At 38.5% G+C, this 20,773-nt stretch overlaps 1 protein-coding gene across 1 annotated transcript in view; it reads right to left on the bottom strand.

The window, feature by feature from the left end:
* The window catches only part of esyt2b (extended synaptotagmin-like protein 2b), a 28,095-nt gene extending 8,151 nt beyond the window's left edge, over positions 1-19,944 (bottom strand). The window contains exons 1-13 of the mRNA XM_053342397.1: positions 19,552-19,944; positions 15,989-16,030; positions 15,258-15,392; positions 14,908-14,984; positions 14,001-14,073; positions 10,202-10,291; positions 7,524-7,579; positions 3,482-3,602; positions 2,376-2,552; positions 2,145-2,227; positions 1,673-1,721; positions 920-1,009; positions 696-791 (exon numbers count right to left, since the gene is read on the bottom strand). Coding sequence (XP_053198372.1) covers positions 696-791; positions 920-1,009; positions 1,673-1,721; positions 2,145-2,227; positions 2,376-2,552; positions 3,482-3,602; positions 7,524-7,579; positions 10,202-10,291; positions 14,001-14,073; positions 14,908-14,984; positions 15,258-15,392; positions 15,989-16,030; positions 19,552-19,944 — 1,482 coding nt within the window. The remainder of the gene's footprint in view (positions 1-695; positions 792-919; positions 1,010-1,672; positions 1,722-2,144; positions 2,228-2,375; positions 2,553-3,481; positions 3,603-7,523; positions 7,580-10,201; positions 10,292-14,000; positions 14,074-14,907; positions 14,985-15,257; positions 15,393-15,988; positions 16,031-19,551) is intronic.
* Positions 19,945-20,773: the final 829 nt, after the last annotated feature.

Below are 20,773 nucleotides of genomic sequence, written 5' to 3'. Positions count from 1 at the left end.
AGGTGGACTCACACATATTGTCTTATACTCTGAGGTATTGCTCTCACAAAAGACTAGGCCAGATGCTTTCCTCTCACTTAAGTTTCCACAGCCTAAGCTGCCTGTGAAGACGCTCTTGGTAAACAGGAGAGACAATGAAGGGAAGAAGGTGGAGTTATGACTGAGATGGCTAAAAAGACAACTATCATATTGTAACTGAATTTAGATGTTTGAAGTTAAAGTGGAGAACTCTAGCATCTTTATATGTATTACTGGGCTTCTGAATTCTGGAGGCTCAACATCTTTTTGTTTATAACTTGCTGACATGTTGATTCACGTGGAGCTGTAGGCTAAATCCATAATGTAAAGTTATATTTTTCATGGCCAGGTTTTGAGTAATAAGCATAGTTTGGATAATAAAAATAAAAACCTGCCATGGCTATTAGTTTCAAATTTCAAAAAACATGGAAAGCAAATTGAAGTAGTCATTCAAGTGTCACAAAGCATTAAGCCTTATGGTAACAGACAAGTGGAGCATTGCTGCACACTGAACCAATAATAAGAACATTTAAAGAAGAGTGCTGCACTGGCATCTCTTGCTTAATGTGGTCTGTATGCTTTGGCTGGAAAAAAAGAAGTCTCCTTTATGCTATATTTTAGCAACAGAACAACAGCAATGCCAGCATCAAAATTAAGTAAACATTGCAGTATCCTACTGGCAGATTCTTTGCTGAATCCAGATACACCACCAGCAGTGCTGATGATAGCCCATCATTGGCCAGGCTTCTATCTGCACGCACGCTCCGCAGTACCTGATTGGACAGAAGAGATACCAAGACCAGTCAGAAAACATGACTGAAAAGTATCAAACCTCTGCTGACAACAGCCAGTATATAAACATTGTTATTGCTTTTGTGGTTCTTATTTTTTAGTTATGTACCTGATCCAGCTTTGTGGGAGTAGAGAGCAGAGACAGCCACTCGAGTTTTAAGTGGAGTTTCCCAGTTGGAGCCTCCTCCAGGTCAAACCACTGGAACAACATGCCAAAACATTAAGGTTAAGTTGAGTCATTAAGGGCTAATTACTAATTTTTGCAATTAGTGGCTTAAAAACCTGTAGGATCTAAAAGCCTAGATAAAAAAATCTTTAAAGGAAAAGTTAGACATTTTTGGAAAACTGCTTACTCACTGTCTTGGTGATAGTTACATGAGAAGATCAATACTTCTCTCATGACTATACTGTAAATAAGCAGCTCAGGACTCAAATAAAGCTGCCACTCATTTATTTTGAGACTGTCCACTTTGTAAAAGCTTTTGGCAGGATGTATGTGCCTATGTGAATTACAGGATCTACTGTATCATTCTTTATTTCATTTTTATTTGGTGTTATTGACCACAGCAGGAATGACACATTTCACCTAAAAAACTTTAAAATAATTATGGCCAAATTGTTACTTACAGTGGAAAGAGAAAATATATAAAACCAAGTTTGTTTTTAGTGTTTTTATGTAGTTGATACTTTAATTAAATGTTAATATTTATTATGTAATAAATCCCCCTGTAATCAATCTCCTCATCTAACTCTCAACAAGAACACAAATAAGGCCATTTCTCAATATTGCTGAAGTAATCCTTCATGATATGTCATGTATAAACATCTAATTAAATGGATAACAAGCATACATATGTCTTACCTCATCAACCTTTTGTTCTTTGTGCAGCTCGGTCATGTCGATCATCAGGCTGCCAATAATGACAATTATTTACCCAAATTTAGTCAGCAAACAACAAGCAGAGAAAGCACACCAATTAATCTGAACAGAAGGGGTCCAGTTATTGACCGACTGCTGTGTGGTGTCAGCGTGGAGCTGTAGTGTTACAGCCTTGGGACAAAATCAATGGACTTCACCCTTGGGCTCAGAACTATGAGATAAAACCTTCTCTTCACTTTAACTGATGTCTATTAACCCAGATCATTTTCTTCACATCATCTAAGATACAATATACAATATCAAACCAGATCCTTGGAGTTTGAGATTAATGTGTATACGTAGCTTGCCAGTTTCATGAAAAGCTAGTTCCAAACTATCAGTCACACTGCTGAAGTAAAACAGAAGTTGTTTGCGTGATAAGATCTGAGCAGAGCAGGAAATGAGAAAGGCTCACCTCCCCAGGAAATCATCCTTGTCTGGATCCTCATCAAACAGTTCAATCTCAAGGTGTTGACCTGAGTGCTCATACACCAATGCCTGATGAAGACATGGACATATTGATGCATGTTCAAACAGGCCAGTCAATAGGCACATATCTTTGTTAATGAGACTGACTAATTTTCATTATTTAGTGTTGTAAACATTTAAACCCCCATACTCCAATAGGCATCCCCAAATGTGTCACCTCGTAAACTTCATTCCATTTGGGATGGAGGCTCTCTTTGACTGTTTTGCTCTGGAACAGTTGGTTGCCGATCTGCAGGATGCCATAGGGGTCAGATTTGCCCTTGATCAGCCCACCGAGAAATTTATCTTTCCCTTCCAGATCCTGAGCCTCCAAGAAATGAATCCTCAGGACTCCCTGCGAAGACAGGCAGATCAGAGTGTTAAGGGGGATCAGCTCTGACATGTAGCAGTGCTTGACACTTCAAGGCCACAGTGGACTCAGAGAGATGTGACTACTTGTTATTACTAGTCACTGCAGGAGAAACCTGTGGCATCCTTCCGGAGAGAGTACGTAACAAAATATTTGTATTGACTGCATATTTTAGTCACATTTTATTGGATTTCCTACAGTAGTCATTTAATTTAATTTAATTATTGCAGGACAAAGACGTGCAAAATGCAATCTCTTTGGTAACAAGAGTCAATAACAATTGGTGTGTGTCAATAACAACTTCCACTTTCGTTTTTTTAAACTTTTTTCTTGACCAGACTATGACACAGTCAGAAACCAGACTGTGTTACGTAAACCGTGGTTTCAGCCAGGGTCGCAAATTTAAATTTTTCTAAATCTGTTGATTTTCAGTTTTATCTGACCAACAGTTTAAAACTCAAAGGCATTGAAATTATAGTGATACAAAACAGAGATAAGAGAGATACATTTTCTTTCAATCTGCTAATCAATCAATCAACTGATGTCACTCCATATCTCTTTGAGTAAGGGGTGTCTATCTATACAATACATGTAACCTAAAATATAATTAAACATAAACAAAGCAGTAAAACTTTAACAAAGTTGCTGCTTGCAGAGAAACAAGTTTATCTTGTACAAGTACAAGCCACAAACCCTTGAAAGCAGCTTTGGTTGTTTCTGTTTCATTCTCCTTTAAAAAACCCTGTTTACTACTTCATTTGATTACAAACAGAATTGAACACATCTCACACAACATCCCATGAGACATGTGAAGATCACAGACATTCATCTACTGACTATGAAGCATTCAGTTTGAAGATGCATATTAAACCAGTTCATGTTTTAATGTATGCGGTTTCAAGCTGCGCTGGTACCTTTGGCATGGGGAAGCGTAGTTGGGCCAGTTCCATATCCCCAACCAGTGGGATGGTGATACGGTTGGGTAATACCAAATAACTGTAGATAATGTCTTGAATCAGACTGTCAGAGAAGCCACTGTAGGGACAGGAGGAAGGGACGATGGGGTTGAGAGAAAGGGGAAAAGGACAATAAACAGAATGAAGCAATGAATTATTTAAACGACAGTAAGGGTGCCCTTGGGTTATAAATATTCTCCTTTAATCTCAGCTTAGTACATTTCTGCTTCACATGTTGAAGATAGTTGGAAAATTGGAGTCAATTCAAGCATGTTGCTGCTGCTAGCCAAACCTCTGAATGTCTATCTGATCCACTAATGACTCAATACTGCGTGACATCAATAACACTGAGGGTAGCGAATGGCATAGCCACCATGCTCGCCTTCATATTCATTCAGCTGTTGCAGAACAGTTGTAAAATTGCAGTCAAATCATGATTCGAAAAAAATGGAATTGCAAAAAATTGTGTTACTGCTCAGGTTGTCTCTTGAAGACAAGCAGCTGTGATTACAGAGCAACATTCCATACACCATGGTGTGTATTACATATCCCTAATAAAAACTTCTGAGTTACTCCTGGGAAGTGTTCTTGAAATTTGGACTCTAAAACACACAGGCTAAATTTACAGAATGAGCTGCAGAAAACACTAATATCACCATGTGAGATACAACAACATAAGTTGGTTGACAGGTAGCCTAATAAATTGGACATTTAGCATTATACAAGAGCAGATGTACCTTTCCCCTGTGCCTTGTAGTTGACCACCAGTGTAGCAACGTAAAGCAGCCCTGACAGCCCACCTGCAATTGATGTTACAAATAAAGAGAACTCCCATCCTGTATGTCTTGTTGAATTAGGCACAGGATGCTTTAAGATAACTTAATAGTCGCTGAGAGTCTCAGCCCAAAACAAGAATATTTACTTCTAAAAAAGCAGGTAGCTCCCGATCTGATAAGTAAAACCAATGCCTAAGAGATGCCTAAGAGCCTTAAACCTGCATTCTCTGTAATGGCCAGCAAGGGGCGTCTCCACTGGTGGCAAAAATAAATCTGAATCTATGGAAGTCTATGAGAAAATGACAGAAGATACAGCAGGGTATGCTTTAGGGCGTGACTACCTTTTGATTGGCAAGTCGCTACCATCACGACAATGTTGATAATGTAACATAACCATGCCATAACTCCAGAGTCACAGAGTATAGGCAGTGTTTTCCGTTCCTGAAAGTTAATTGTAACATTTTGGTTAACTAAAACAGTCTTTGTATTAATGAAGCCGAACTTCACTGTTTCTGTAATTGATGGTCTCTGCCTTCCTGAGACCATTTTGACATTTATTCACATAATTAGGCTACTATGCTCACAACGGCTCTACACATCCAGCATAGCACACCTGATCCTTACAAATACAGGCTAAATATAATCTGATCCTTAAGGCTGAAAGCAGTTCATTCACCAAACATGATCTTAATGTGTAAACCTGTTTTTCTTCTTCTTCTTCTTCCTCTTCTTTTTAAAAACCAGGCATTGATTTGTGAAAGAATTTAAATTCTAATTAATTTCCAAATGTCAAGCCACCAAAATGTCAGTAATTAATCAATTGCTAGCAGCTATTAGACATTTCATCAATCAGTTGCCAAATCCCAAACTAAGTGCAATTTCATAAATAACCACAGTTAAATATGACAATGCAACCTGAAACAAAGGTAACTTTGTCAATATGGTTATGTCAAAATCTCCTTAGAAATCTGAAAAAAATAAAAATAATAATAACTTTATTTATACAGCAGCTTTTAAAAACAAAGATTACGAAGTGCTTTGACAGAAAACGCAAAAGCAGTACAATACAAAGCAAGACACAACACAGAGAGAACAGCAACAAGACTGACATTGACAAGATGAAGGTAGAGGACAATGGAAAACAGTAAGGAGATGATGAAAATATAATATAAAATAAAATAGAGAGATAAAATGAAAGAGGCAATAACTTTATTACACAATTTCCTTCAGCACTGTCCTGCAAAACAAGTTAAATTGCTTTAAAAAAGAAACTGTTAAGCAATACTGAAGCAGCATAGAGGGTTGACAAAAACTCCAATGAAATAAACTCAATACAACTGCCTGTGTTTCTCTGGAGCCAGGGGAAACAGTCATTTGATCAATCCTCAGTTTATCTTCCAATGAAACGGCAGGCTACAGCTCTTCTCCGTGAGCTGATAAGAAATCATGATTCTCTAGGGGGGGGCTGATCACAGGCAGAGCTTCTCTCCAGCTGAGAACTGAAAGCATAAAGTGATCCCTGCTGCACCAGTGCTTATTGCAGCGTTTCTGTTGTTCCCCTGGCATAACAAATGAGACGCTGCCATGTACCTGCTCATGTGTGTGCATGCATGCTAATAACAGTGAGATTGTTTAATTATTTTATGGCAGCACTGCTGACTGCGCATGCACAGTGATACCATACAATGTGCAGTATGACACTCGTTTTTACTCACTCATGTGCTCTGTCTAAGACAAATTTCCATCACTGTTTGATACACAATGTTTTTAACAACACTAGTGGCATGGTGACAGTGTTGGTGGGTCCAGACAGAAATATCTTAACAACTATTTGATGGATTGCCACAAGATTTTATACAGCACTAGCACTACCAGCAGGTCAAAAATCTCGACATCTGGTGGATAGATTGATGATCCCCAGACAAGGAGCCCTAATACTCTTGATGATCCCCTAACTTTTCCTTTAGCGCCACCATGAGGTTGATATTGTGGTTTTGAGTTAAATATCTCAACACCAACTGGACTGCCATACAGTTTGGTACAGGCATCCATGCCCGCCTAAAGATAAATGTATGTAATGTTACTGTAATGTAATCACTGTGGTGATCCCTTCATGTACAACCATATACAATATACAACCATTACTGTATTGTTAATGACAAAATACATGCAGAACTAATGTATATGTAAAGCCTCACAGAGCCGCTAGCATGGCTGTAGACTCAGACTGTTTTGATTCTTATTCTAAAACCAACTTAAATTGGTAAGAGTAAGACATTTGTTGCATAATAAAAATAATAATAAAAATAGTAATAATAACAACACGGTTTAAGAGCGACACACTGGGCAAACCCTCAAGCAGACAGCTGACACTGTCTGTCTGACACTGCCAAGAACTCTGTAGCTGCCACTATGATTTCACCATCTGGGGCTCTCATACACCACCAGCTAACCACTCTTGTCACGTGCCCCCCACCCCCAACCCTCTCCAACACACCCACACACACGTATTGCATTGCACAAGCTACATGGATCCATTCCACCCCCCACAGACGACCCAACAGAAGGGCAAAGAGACACTGGCCACTGAGCTCCGCCTGTGTCAACATGTCTGTCCACATCACCAGGGTATATAACAAGCAGCTGTAATCCAGGAAAATCACATGCAGCATACAGTACATGCGTCACTTTATTTAGGGGTGTAAATGATGCATGAACCGCTTGAGAAAGCAGTGAGTATATGTGTCGGGCTGTTAGCGACTCTTAATAGACATCCACTTCCTCTCTGTTCGTCTCACACAGCTCAGAGTAAGGGGAAAAGACATTTAATATTAGCGAGACAAGATAAGAAAGAATGAGATGAGAAACAGTCCACTAACAGTGAAGAGGAACATTTCCTGCTATGACCTGTTTCTGTCCAGTTAGATCATTATCTTAATCTGGCTATTCATATAAATGTGTGCTTACATTACTGCTAGCTTACTTGCAAAGTGCTTCACAGGAAAAAGAGGAATCCATCCATAGCATGTCACATCACAGTCACAGTTATACAATACTATAAGATGAGTATATCTATAGATCAGAAGAACAGTAGACATGTGTCCAGTTTCCTGCAACTAAACACTGCAAATCTAGTTGAAATCTCAACTTTCGTTTCCTTTCCTCTCTTACAGACAAAGACATCTTCACAAGCAGCAAGACATGCAAGTTTTGGACTGACTTACTTGAGCCCGGGAATGTCCAGAATGTTGGTGAGGCCTGTCCAGTTAATGTCTAGAAGCTGAAAAGAAGAAAAAGAACCAGTTATTCAGAATGTATGAAGGGCTTTATTGTTTCATGCCCCCTGAGCCACACTTACCACTTGGCTACTTGTTTTCTGGCCAACAAACAGTGTGGATTAATAACAGCAGAGACACAGAGTCTGACACAAGTTGCAGCAAAGCAAAAATAAATCAAAAGTTTTGTGGGTAACTTGTTACAGTTATGGTCCAATTGAAATACAAAGCACTAACTTACCTACTGTATGTTTATATGCACTATTAATTATATAAGAAAAAATTGTGACTGAGCTGGAGGTTACATCACTTTAATAAAGGCTTTAGACTGCACACCAGTTCTAATACTGTATATAAAAAGAATAAACATTGTGGCATCAGATGTGTATGTTCATTGTTTTTTATGTTCTTATTTTTTCCATTTCAGCTTGTTCCATTTAGCAACCGTTTATGAGCCACAACAAGAGGACTGAAAACACAGATCCATGTATGGAAAAGACAAAAACACCTGGCTTACTGAAATATTTATAATAGCAGCAACTGCCCTCTAGGATCTCATTAGTTTTCAGGCTTTAATGAGGTCAGGTGCAATCTGCTTTTTTTCTTTACAAAAAACATTAATGACTTAAAAAACTGAAAAAATTATACACGTTTCTTTGTTTCTGATAAAAAAACTGGCACTCGAAATGTGAAATTTGGATCAAGGAAGACATGATAAAAGACAGTAAGTCAAAGAGGTGTGAAAAGTATCAGCTGAGACCTGAGATACAGGCAGACTGACACTGCCTCTCAGTTTGCTTTGATCTGTTTCTGCCTCCAAGCTGAGGGACCTGGTCTCGATGCGTTTTCTTAATGAGCCGTTCCCACCCTACTTTCCTCCCCGAGTTGCTCACAATGCAGCAGATGCGCTGATCGCTGCAAAGAAGAGAGGAGCACTGCAGGGCTGTGAATTACGTGGCTAGCTGTCTGTGTGTCGTGGGAACATGGTGAACACACTCCTGCCTGTACTACCATTCACTTCGGTGGCTAAAAGACTCTTATTGTATTTGGTTCTTTAAGAAAACAGCCAGTTGCAACTAAAGCTCACTAAATCAATCAGGTTAATCTTAAAAACCGATTGATCTTTAGGCTATAAAATGTCTAATATAATGACTAATTAGTTTCTAGAGCCATAATTAAAGATTGATGTCATGATAAATATGAAGCTACTGCAAGATTAGCTTACATGTATCGTAGTTGTGCTAACTGTATTTAATCCATATTTAATGGACAGACATGAGAGTGACATCAATCAGTTATGACTATGGAAACAATTTACAGCCTAAAGATTAATTGATTAAAGAAAAATAGCTTTATCTATAGATTCATTACATTAATTCATTAGCACATTAGGAAACAATGTAAAGACTCATTATATCACAGTATAACCAGTGAAAATAGATACTCTCCACTGTTGGAGTTATGTTGTTTCATAATTCATTACATGAAGTGAAAGACTGTTTGTTAGACAGAGCAATAAAATTCCTTTAGAGGTCTCACTGCAGAATGTGATGCATCTTTGTTATTTATACTACGCTGCTCTGAGTCATATTGATGTGATCATTCAGTGCAGCCTGACATGGCCAAGACCTCTTATGGTCTGGAAATGTTTCTATTTTATTTGGCACTCAAGATCAGACCTCTTATGGTGCTCTGGGAGAAGAACGATGAATTATTTGATGTCCAGGGTACATAATGTCATTAGTTTTTTTTTTTTTTTTTTTACAAAATTGCTTTTGCAATTTATTTTCTCTCCTTCAGTTTACTAATATAAAATCCCTCATCTACAAGCAAGAGTGAGCTATTGAGATGAATAAGTGTGTGTGTGTGTGTGTGTGTGTGTGTGTGTGTGTGTGTGTGTGTGTGTGTGTGTGTGGGACTACACTAAGATTTACAAACTGAGCTGCTGCCTTCACCCTCCAGCCTCCCAGTATATCCACCTTGAGCTTTAACTGAGTGCCTTGGGTACAGAAATCTGCACAAGTAGGGCTGGCTTGATCTGCTGCAGTTATTTAAAGCGCTGCTATGGTTCCACTGGGTCCTCCCATTTGGTATAAATCGGTCAAATATTTTTTAACTGTACAGCAGTGGTTCTGCACAGGGATTGAGGGGGAGATTGATGTGTGTGCTGGAAATATTGGATATGCAAGCAAGTGGAAATGTTAAATGATGTAAAGTGATGTAGAATCTATGCAATGAAAGAGCAGACTGAAATTAAACAGGATTTTGACGCAGTGAAATGTAAAAAAAAATCATTATCTAACTAATGATATCATCATTTAAAATCCAGCCTGAAATCGAAAACCTGTTCATTTTATGTTGTGCATTATTAGCATATTACAAAATTTATTGAGGATATAAAATACACTGAGAACCAAACTGCTGGACAACAGATAATCAGGACAGACACTGGCATTTGTGATATTCACTGAATGAGGCCAGCCTTGGCAAAAATAGCAAGCAGCTACAGAGAACAAAAAGGTATTGAGAAGGTATTGTGCTGCACCATGTTGAAAAAGATTAAGGAGATACCTTCTTTATTAAACAGGTTTAATTGAATTCATCAATGTCATATTATCTGGACTCACTGGTTTCTTGAGGAAGAAAAGAGACAGAGCTCCAACAAGAGGCATATCGCCCAGCAACGGTTCCATCACCACTCTCAACACACCGTGGATCTATGGAAACAAAAGAGGAACACATTAACACACACACATACACATACACACTTCAGTACAAAAAGAGAGAGCTAAACAGAGCTCACAGCCTGCTGGCCCTTGACATTCCTTAGCGGTGGAGCTGTTAGCTGTAGCACATGACAGGTTGGAAACTCGATCGCAGCCTGACTTCACACCTGCCCTGTGTCATCCTCCACCTTCTCCATAACATATTATGACAATTACAAGGATTATATGCTTTAGACCTGTCATGTGGATCTCACCAGCTGCTCTAATCCAAACCAGGCACCATAGGATGTTTAAATTCTAGCACCAATACATTCATTTTAAAGCTATATTTGTATTTTCGGGAATAAATGTAAGTGGATCCTGAATGTAGCTTGTAGAATAGCATTTGATGTGACAATTACACATGTGAACCCAGTACTGATGACATCCTTGAAACTAATACTCTTTTAGTGTTTGAATGGAGCTTTTATTGCCACTACAATCATTTTAACACCTTGCATTATTTCTGTTGCCAAGGAAAGTTCAAATAGTGATTTTTTAAAACATTATTACACTGAAAATAAAAATGAGAAAAAGATTATCCTTCAGTTTGTCAGCTGCAAGATAAAATCTGCTCCTTTGACAATGACAGCCTTCACATTTCATTTGGGTACAAGAAGTTCCTTCGTGTGTCATTTTTCTTGTTTCTAGCTTTAGAAAAATAGTGGTACATTGTATATTTATTGCAGTATTGACTTAACTGTCTTCAGGAAAAATAATGTCTTAATGAGGAAGGTGACCCACAGTCAAACACAAGAATGATTAGATCTTAAACAATTGATTCACTTATAAAAGAACAAGACTAAGAGTCTATAGTCATGCTGTGAGGCTGCAATTAAGCCTCAGCTATAATTTGAGCTTAATGCTAACATGCTGATGTTTAATCAAGTCAACTTCAGTATAGTACAGAAGTAAGTCAAAGTGTTTTGCAAAGTGATAAAACACTGATAAACAATAAAACATTTAACAGGTATAATGTTTACCGTGTTTAATTTGTCTAACACTAATTAGCACTTAACAATGACAGCATCTGAAGGTTTTTATCTTAAATCTGTCTTAAAGGATGATACAATCAGCAACTGGCTAGCAGGCAAACACCAAGATAGACAGAGCTTAAAATATGGATTCAATTATAAAAGAACAAGAGTAAGACGCTACAGTCATGCTCTGTGTGGCTGTAATCACCATTTAGACACAATCTGCTGTGATTTGAGTTAAACGCTAACATCAGCATGCTAACATACTCATACCCAATGGCAATGCTAAACATGCTGATGTTTAGCACGTACAGTATAATGTTTACCATATTTATCATCTTACTTCAGCACAATAGACAAAACTTGATAAAAGCACTAAGCCCAAAGTGTTAGTTTAGCAGGTTTCTGGTCATTAATCAAAGTATTGAACAAATTAAAACTTTAAACTGTTAAAGTCCCTAAATGAAGAATGCTTAAACTCATAGGTTAATTACCAAATTCTATTGCAACCTATTCAATAGTTTAGGAGACATCTACAACATTTGAGTGTATATAATTTATACATTTGTTTGTAGCATTAATGTGTAACATTTGTTGTATTCATAATGTCTACATATTTATATTTGAATGCATATAAATTAGCCTTTCATTACATTTGTTTCTTTTGCCTTTTTGCCTCTTTATTTTTTTGATTAATGTCGGGTGACTGCTGTGGCATTTTCATTTCCCTAGAATAAATGAAGTATGTATGTTACTATGATTCATCATCTGGGAATAAGAAATGTCTGTACCAAATTTCATAGCGATACATTCAGCAGCTGTCGTGGTTGACTGACCGACCACTAGCATAGCTAAAAATGATTGTATGTGTAAATCTGTCATTTATTGACAGATTTAACAAACCTGTTATTTACAATAGCTGTAGCAAAGAGGACCTCTATCACAGCGGTGGTACCACATGACAGTTTGCTAAATAAAAGATATCAGCCAGGGTTGAACCCTACTCTTCACAAAGCCATCAGTAATCTCAGTGTTATCATTGAGTCAAACACACCTGCTCTATGTAATGTAAACCACCTCAAGGAGCGATGGGACTAATGTATTAGTGGATGATAATGAGCTGGAGAGATATGTAGGTCTGCCTGAGTTACATAATAGGGGCAGGGAGAAACAAATGTCTCCAGAGGAAAGACTTAACAGCACTCGGTCTCCAAGGAAGCACACTGATTGTTTTTTCTGCCTGCCGCGTTCCACTGCGGCAACACACAAAGGGGTCAAGGACATATAAGAACAACAAAGCACAGATTCAGGCATTACAGAGAAAGGAAATCGTTTCAAGGGGTCATATAAATACGCTAATTTTTTAAATTATGTTAATATTTCAGATTAAACATCATTATAACGTAAGGTAAAGTCTTATACCTTATCTACACTGTTACTTTTACCTCTCTGTACTATTTTATCACCTTAACAGTTCTGTTGAGAAGTAAAAAAACACAACCTTATAAAATAACATATATAACCTCATAATAAACCTGGATAATAAATCTGAGGGGTCAATAAATGGGATGGGGAAGTAATAACAAAACACATTCCTGCGAGGACAATCTGAGAGGAGAAAATCACTTGTTGGTTTAACTGCTGTCTATAACAAACAGGTCACAAGTAGACATTGCTTCATTTCATTTTTCAAGCACAAAAAAAGTTGAAAACCAGTCTTGTGCAGCATTTCATAATGTCTGTTTACAAATACAACACATTATAATTCTGTTGTTGTGCTTGTACTTATGCCTCATCAGTGTGAGTGCACACATTTCTCACCATTGAGGATGAGACTTTGTATGAGGCTTTCTGTATGTTCACATTTAAAAGTCACTGCACAGAAATAACTTTTACCTGAAAAGGAAAGGGCTACTGTCCAGATATCTTAAGCATCATGTTCTTATATGCTATACACAGAAGAAAGTTATTTTGTGACTGTTCATCCAGCACTGGAGAAGCCTCTCAAATTAGAGCCGACAGTGCAGACCTTTACCTCAAGTCACTGAGTCACTTTATTTTGGACTTCCCCTGCCCTCACTGTTAGACACCTTCAGATCACACTGTTTCCGCAATGCCAGCAGTATTCTGAGGGATGCAACTCAACCCTGTCATCATCTCTTCTCTCTGCTGTCCTCTGGAAGGTGCAACAGAGATTAAAAGACCCCTACTTCCAGGCTCAGAAACAGCTTTTTTAGCCCAGACATACTGCAACATCATCATTACAGCACAGGACTAACAACCAGAATAGCATTTCCTTACAATGAGGAAATGTGCAATAATATCTGTATATTAGGTGCAATAATATTTGTAGAAGATGCAATAGCATTTTTTTAAGGAATTATGTTTTCTATTCTATTCTATTCCATTCCATTCTATTCCTATACATTCTATTCTAATCCATTCCATTCTATTCTAATCCATTCAATTCTAATCCATTCAATTCTATTCTAATCAATTCCATTCCAATCCATTCTATTCTAATCCATTCCATTCTATTCTATTCTAATCAATTCCATTCCAATCCATTCTATTCTAATCAATTCCATTCCAATCCATTCTATTCTAATCAATTCCATTCTATTCTAATCAATTCCATTATCTTCAATTAATTCTATTCTATCCTAGAAAAGGAGTTTCCTCACCTGGATGCTCTTGATACCAGCTTTGCAGTAGTAGCGTTTGATGTCCACGTCAATCTCCGTATTGCCTACAAAACTGAAACAAACAACAGTATGTCTGGTAAAAATCCTGTATCAGTGTGGTACCAGGAAGGTTCTTTCACTTTTTTTTTCTTTCGGTCTCAAATGGATAGGTGGGATAAGACATGACACTGGTTAAATTTAGACCTCATGCAGATTCCCATGTTTTATTCATTCACTTCATAGTGTGTTGTTTTTGAAACTCCTGCTGAGTGTTTTACTTGTGAAAATGTGACATGACTGAAGTTATTGAGCTCATTGAGTTATATTTAGATTTTTAAAAGCCTGTTATTTTCTGGGACTGTAGCGTTAGAATTCTTAAGATGTTGAGGAAATCAAACCCTGTTTTTCATGGTCAGCCTCACCTCTCCATACTGTAGTTTCCATTAGCGGCCATTCCCACACTGAATTCAAATTGCCTAGCTACACACTAGGGATTAACAGGCAACGATGCAGCAGGTAATCCAGCGTTGCTGATTGATGCTCATGGCAGGATGTAAGAGGTAATTTACTGGCTGACTTCTTTCACTAAACAACTATAACTTACACAAGTGTGATGGTGTGAAGCTTGAAGCAGAATGGACTTTACAGTAAAGTAGGAGACATCTTGTGTCCAGCAACTTCTGAAATAGATTTATTTGTATATTCATAGGAATTTTTAATGAGGAAAAAGGAGTATTTTTATATGTTTTGATCCATGTCTGCAGAGGTTCTTTAAGGATTACAACTTCAACTGTATTACTTTATTTCTCTCAAACCAGCAATCCTTTAAGAATTTTCAAAATCTGTGAAAATGAAAGAAGCTGCAAATGTAAAAGAATAAAGTTGTGAACCGATCTGATTGGCTCACCTGATCTGTAGGTCCATGATGATCTGGCGCTTATCCACATTCTCTGTGTAAACCTTGACCCCGTTGACCCTCAGTGGCTACACCGCAATGGAAGGAAAACCATTATGACCACTGCACCACTCCAGTCCATCAATACTACACCAACACCCCTCCCAACCTCCACGTGGTTAGCACAAGGTCAACCCTCTCCTGACCCCTACATGGAAACTATTTAAAACAAGCATGCCCACATGTGTCAGTGACATGCATGTATGTCCCAACGGCACCTGCTGCTAGAGGCCTGTTGTGTCGCTACTGCAACACAGCGTGATCAGTCTGAGAACCACGCCTGAACTCTGAGTGACACTCACTTTGTCTCCGATGTCGATCTTGCTGAAGCAGAAGGTGCTGAGGTGGGCGTTGGACTCCTTCACCGCTGGCTCGATTGTCTCGCGGAAAAGTTTCTCCACGAACTGGCAGATGTAGGGCCACATCTGTTTCACTGTCTGACAGGGTACAGGGAGAAAATAGGGACTGAACTTGATGGGACAAAATTTCATAATTGGAGTATTTTCTCCATCACATTTTAATCCTAAAAAGACATGTACATGTATGTGCTGTGAGACATTGTGGGATATTATTTCCATTACATTAACTCGATCTTTAGGCTGTTCTTGCTACCTCATTCGGTAAATGGCTCATATTGTGAAGGATACTGTATAGTTACTTTAAATTATTCAAACTGTAATTCTATTTAGGAGCCCTGTCAGCGTCGTACACATCAAGCAGGGACATCAACAAATGAAATTTTGATGGCTGCATCTAGATCATTTTAATGTATATTCATGAGTGCTTTTTTTTTAAATTTACATCCAGGTTGTTGCCATGGGGATTCACTGGGGTTAATGCAATTCACAGTGCCATATAACCAGGGCTGCATTTTAAGTCCAATGTGCTGCAGTGTGGCAACATTCACTGGCCCAGTGGGAAAGGGAGAGTGCAGAAGATCGACAGACATCCCATTTACTTGGGTTTGCACAAAGCAGGAGGGCGGGCTTCACTCAAGCAAATAAATGCAAGAGACAGCCGCTCAATTCCTTACCTTGTTTAGCCACTCCACTCTCTCCACATCTGGGAAATGGACCTATAATGGAGAAAACAGAGCAGATAATCTCTTGGTTGGTTTCAATAAGCCTGCTAATACAATATTTTGAAGGCAGAATCCACATTCAGCTCAAGGGACAGATTTGTACCACTGAAAACCTGACTTTTAAATGAAGTGAGCATGACTTGTTTGAAAATGATTTTTTTATATTAAATTTAGAGCTATAAAAATTTGGCGATTAATCTATTATTTTGATAACCATTCATCCTTTAGCTAATTTTCAAACAAAAATGACAAGCAACCCCTTAATCCAGCTTCCCCAACCTCATCTTGCCTTTGGCTTAGGACAAAATTGTCTGCCATGTGTCTAAATGTAAATGTTTTCAAATGTGAGAATTTACTGCTTTTCCTTGACTGACATTATAGTAAATTGAATATCTTTCAGTTTTGAATTGCTGGTCGGATAAAACTAGATATTTGATTACATTACCTTGAGGTCTAGGTAATTGTGATAGACATTTTCCACTATTTCCTGATATGTATACCGAACAATTAATTGAGAAATTGCATGAGAGCTTGATGCTGAGACTTTTTGATTTGCCAGTGTCAAGTTACCCTCAGTTTTCATTTGTACTTCAGGAGTGGATGGATTGTATGGCCTTTCTTTTATCATCTTTTGTGCTGGTGTGAGATGAATATAATCACTGCAAACTTTAGAAAACATCTCTTTCCTCATAGAGCAAAGTGCATTTAAGCAGTTTGTGTTAAAAGACCAACACCGACACTATAGATAGATACTGTGTTAGAATTACAGGCGAATTAGAAAACAGAATCAAGAATACCATAATACTGTGCATGTGTAATTATACGGAGCATCAAAAGAAAATCCAATACCATATTTAAAAGCACTTAATCCTGCACAAGGTCTTGCCGAGTCTCACGTTTCCATACTGCATCTGTGCTTTGAGCCTGAGCTACAGTTTGACTAATCTTCTTGAAAGACCAGAGTAAATACGACATTGATTTAACATGGGGTAAAGGAAATGCCTATTGTGCACAAAGGTGTGCAATGATGCACACACCATCTTTATAAATAACAGATAAACCACTTTGCCTCGGCTAAAAGAAGCTCCATCACACTGAATCTAAGGTGTTTATTCCCTAATCGCAATAGCAAGATCAAGAGCAAGATGAACTGATGCTACTGGCCGGAATGCTGCTGAGATATGAAATACGGTGCGACAGCTACAATGAATAGCACTAGTCCTCATGGAGGCAGCAAAAGTGCTTATCCAGCGTTTACGTCAAAGTTGGATAAAGCAGTGACAAGAAGGCAGGGAACAGAAAGTTCTGGTCTATAATGACAGATTCAGGCATGCTGTTTTGTTAGGAGGTGGAAATAATACAATCCTTTGAAGAGAAACTGGCAAAGCTTCATTATTATACCTGACACAATGACCTTATTCAGAAAATCTGGGTGAAGCAATAGTTAATTGGATCAGGGACATGTGTTTTTGAGCGCTGGCAGAAGGGACTCGACAGAGGCTGAGTTGGTGTAAACTGAAAAGTCATCGGGGGTTTATATCTTGCAAGTGTAATTGACTTAAAATACATCTAATGTTTTTCTTCATGGATTTAAACTGCCTAAAATGAAAACACAGGGTCTGGGAGATGCTCAGAAAACAAACTCAAAATACAAACCTGTTATTAATTAGACATTATTATAATTGATGAGACATCCACATTCAGGATAAAGAAGATAAGCTATTAGATTCAGCTGACATATATAGAACAGTTTTATCTCCTATTGGTGTCACCCACATAATACTTACCTCTTATAAGTCACGCTGACACAAGAGCATCTACTAAAGGTCTACTAGATTTCCTATAAATAGCACACCTATCAGGCAACTGAACTTGAGCTGAGTTTCTGGTCTTTGCTGCTGCTTGTGTCGCACGTGATATTAAACCCAGCATGTTACTTGCAGTGTTAAAAGCTGCAAAACCAGCCAAAAAATGACTCACCCTGGATGAATACAGCTGAGGATATAAACTGGAGCAAGGAAGAGTGCATTTTCGTGATAGACATTTGGGAATGGGGCCACTCCGCTAAAAAGGGTTTGGAGAAAGCAATGCCATCACCATTAAGATTCAGTTCTGTCTAGTGGGGAGAAACTGGCTCTTGCTCAGATTTAAGAGCCACCTCTTATCATAGCACAGTATTAATGCAATAAGATGTGCTCAGCTTGTCAGTCTGGAGTATGTTAATCAATCACTGTAAAGCCATGGAAGGTGTAATTTGACTTCCTGCCATGATTATGCACAAGTGCCCAGGTATGATCAAGGGTTGCATATTGTATGTGCTTGGATGCTTTCACTGTACCCCATCTCACTCCTCCACCCCTGTTTAATGGCCTCAATGCATTCTCAGGCATGTGTCAGCAGAACTGGTCTTTAACTGTTCTCGAAACATGATATAGATTGTAGACATTACAAACTGGTTGAGCAGCTCTGTGGTTTGCAATTCAGTTAAGTTGTATTTTGTGCTTGGGTAGCACTCAGTTCAATACTGTCTAATTTGTTTTCTCACTGATCCCCAAATCCAACCTCAGAGAACATCTCTGCCCTATAAAGAGGCTTTAGCAAGCAGAAATCTCTAAATTTCCCTGTTAGTTTTACAACAGGAGATAAATTCTAAAGTATATTTATGTCTGTTATGATGCATGAACCTGCAGGTAGCCTAAAGTTGAATCAATGAATATAGAAAATGACCACTATCAGCCCTGTATAACATTCATTAAGGAAAATAACAGCATGAGTTATTACACACTAAAAAGAAGCCGACCAACTCTGGATTGTTTCCCCTTCTTCCTGCTATCATCAGACTCCCCCAGAACCAGTCAACAAAATGAGTAACACTGTTTTACACACCTTCTTCAAAAAACACATGTGCCCGCAGATTCTTATTATTTAGTCATATAGACTCACAAATCTTGTCTTGTCTTTAGATATAAAACAATCAAAGGGCAGAATGAATCAATTTGATGTTCATCTGAGTCATATTATGTATTTCGATAGCTCTTGATAAAATACAGTCCAAGTTATCTTAATGGTTTACACACTGGGGGTTTCTGAGGATCCTTGAGGAGGCTTCAGGGGATTTCCAACAAAACTCTAGCCACTAAACTGCTAACCCTGACAGGGAGAAAGTCAAGAACCTCAGTGTTATCTAACACTTTTACTGAGACAAAGTAACAGAGTGAGTTACTACAGGAGAGATAGCAGTCTGGATCCCAAAATAACAGGGACCCTGTGGGCATGTTTCCTTTCCAGCGTGGTGTCTGGTTTACCATTGTACCCTGCTGTATTTAGATTGGGGCTCGGTCTAATGTCACTGCTGGTGGAGGGACAGCTGCTCCATCACAGCTTTACAGCTCAACTCCTGCTCTTGTCAGCTGACTGTTTTCCTGGAAACTCAAAATTGTTGTTTACAAAAATACCACATGCACTTCAAAGAAACAGCTCAGGACATTATTTCATCACCTGTATTTTTGTCTTACCCATGATGGCAAATCAGAGGTCGTAAGACTTTGCTTGACACTTCTCTCCTCTTGCTCAAAGAAAGCCAGTGCTCGGCTCAGTCGACTGTATTTCCCTCCTGTGTTTCTCCTCCACCAGAAAAACACAACAAGTCCAATCAACAGCCAGCTGAAGCTGAACTCAAAATATCCCAGTGCATAAATGGGGAAAATGAGCACAAATGTTTTAGCGAAGTGCACCCAGGTGTGGGTCAGCTCGCTGGTCGCGGACACCGGGGTGTCATCGGGTGTGTTCCCCGTTGAGGGATGGGTGAAACTGTCGCAGGGTGGAGCGGGGATCGGCGCCGTGTGTCCGTTCTCCTTGGGCGCTGTGGGGCTCGCGTTGTGTGAATGGGCTCCTCGTACAGCTGTCATGCTGTCTCTGGACATGTCTCTGCACCCCGGAGTCCGTCTGCAAACTGGTAAAACGCGGATATTCTCACGTTGGCTCACCTGCACACCAGCCCATCGCCTTCAGAGGAGTCGCTTGCATTTACTACTTCAGTTTACGCCGATAGCTGCGGACTGCATTCCTTTGAATGAATTAATGTTCAGAGCCAGTCCAGTCCACAGCTCCACTCACACTGTCTGCACACAGGTTGGGAATGATCATTTCCAGTGCACGGGGACCCTGAACACTGCGCTCCCAGTGCAGCCATTACAAAAAAGTAAAGAATACCGCCATCTACTGCTCACTACTGCTAAGCACATCTTAATTGAGCTGCAAACGCAAGCTATCATAATAATAATAATAATAATAATAATAATAATAATAATAAATAGCCTAAATAAATTAACAATGCCTATATTATATTTATAGAACATTTCAACAATACTCAAAGACGCTTTACAAAATTTAAGACAATGAAATATAACTATAAAAGCATAAAAATAAATAAGAACACAATCAATAAAAGCAATGCAGAGAAAAAAAACAAAATAGAAAAACAAAACAAATAAAATAAAAACAGCAAACATTAAAAGTAGATTTGAAAAAGTGTGTCATGAGAAGAGATTTGAATGTGATGAGATTAACGTCAAAGCTCTTGAAATACTTTACGTACAGTTTGATCTAATCTTAGTTTTATCTATTTTATCTTTATACAGTCTATGGTTTTATCACAAGCTATTATTGACGTTAAGTGACGAGCACAGAGATATCGATCAACAGACAACTATGGGTTTTACACATAGACTGTATATA

This window comes from Scomber japonicus, chromosome 21 (assembly GCF_027409825.1).
Source record: "Scomber japonicus isolate fScoJap1 chromosome 21, fScoJap1.pri, whole genome shotgun sequence".
NCBI classification, from domain to species: domain Eukaryota; kingdom Metazoa; phylum Chordata; class Actinopteri; order Scombriformes; family Scombridae; genus Scomber; species Scomber japonicus.
This window is presented reverse-complemented; position numbering and strand designations above follow the sequence as displayed.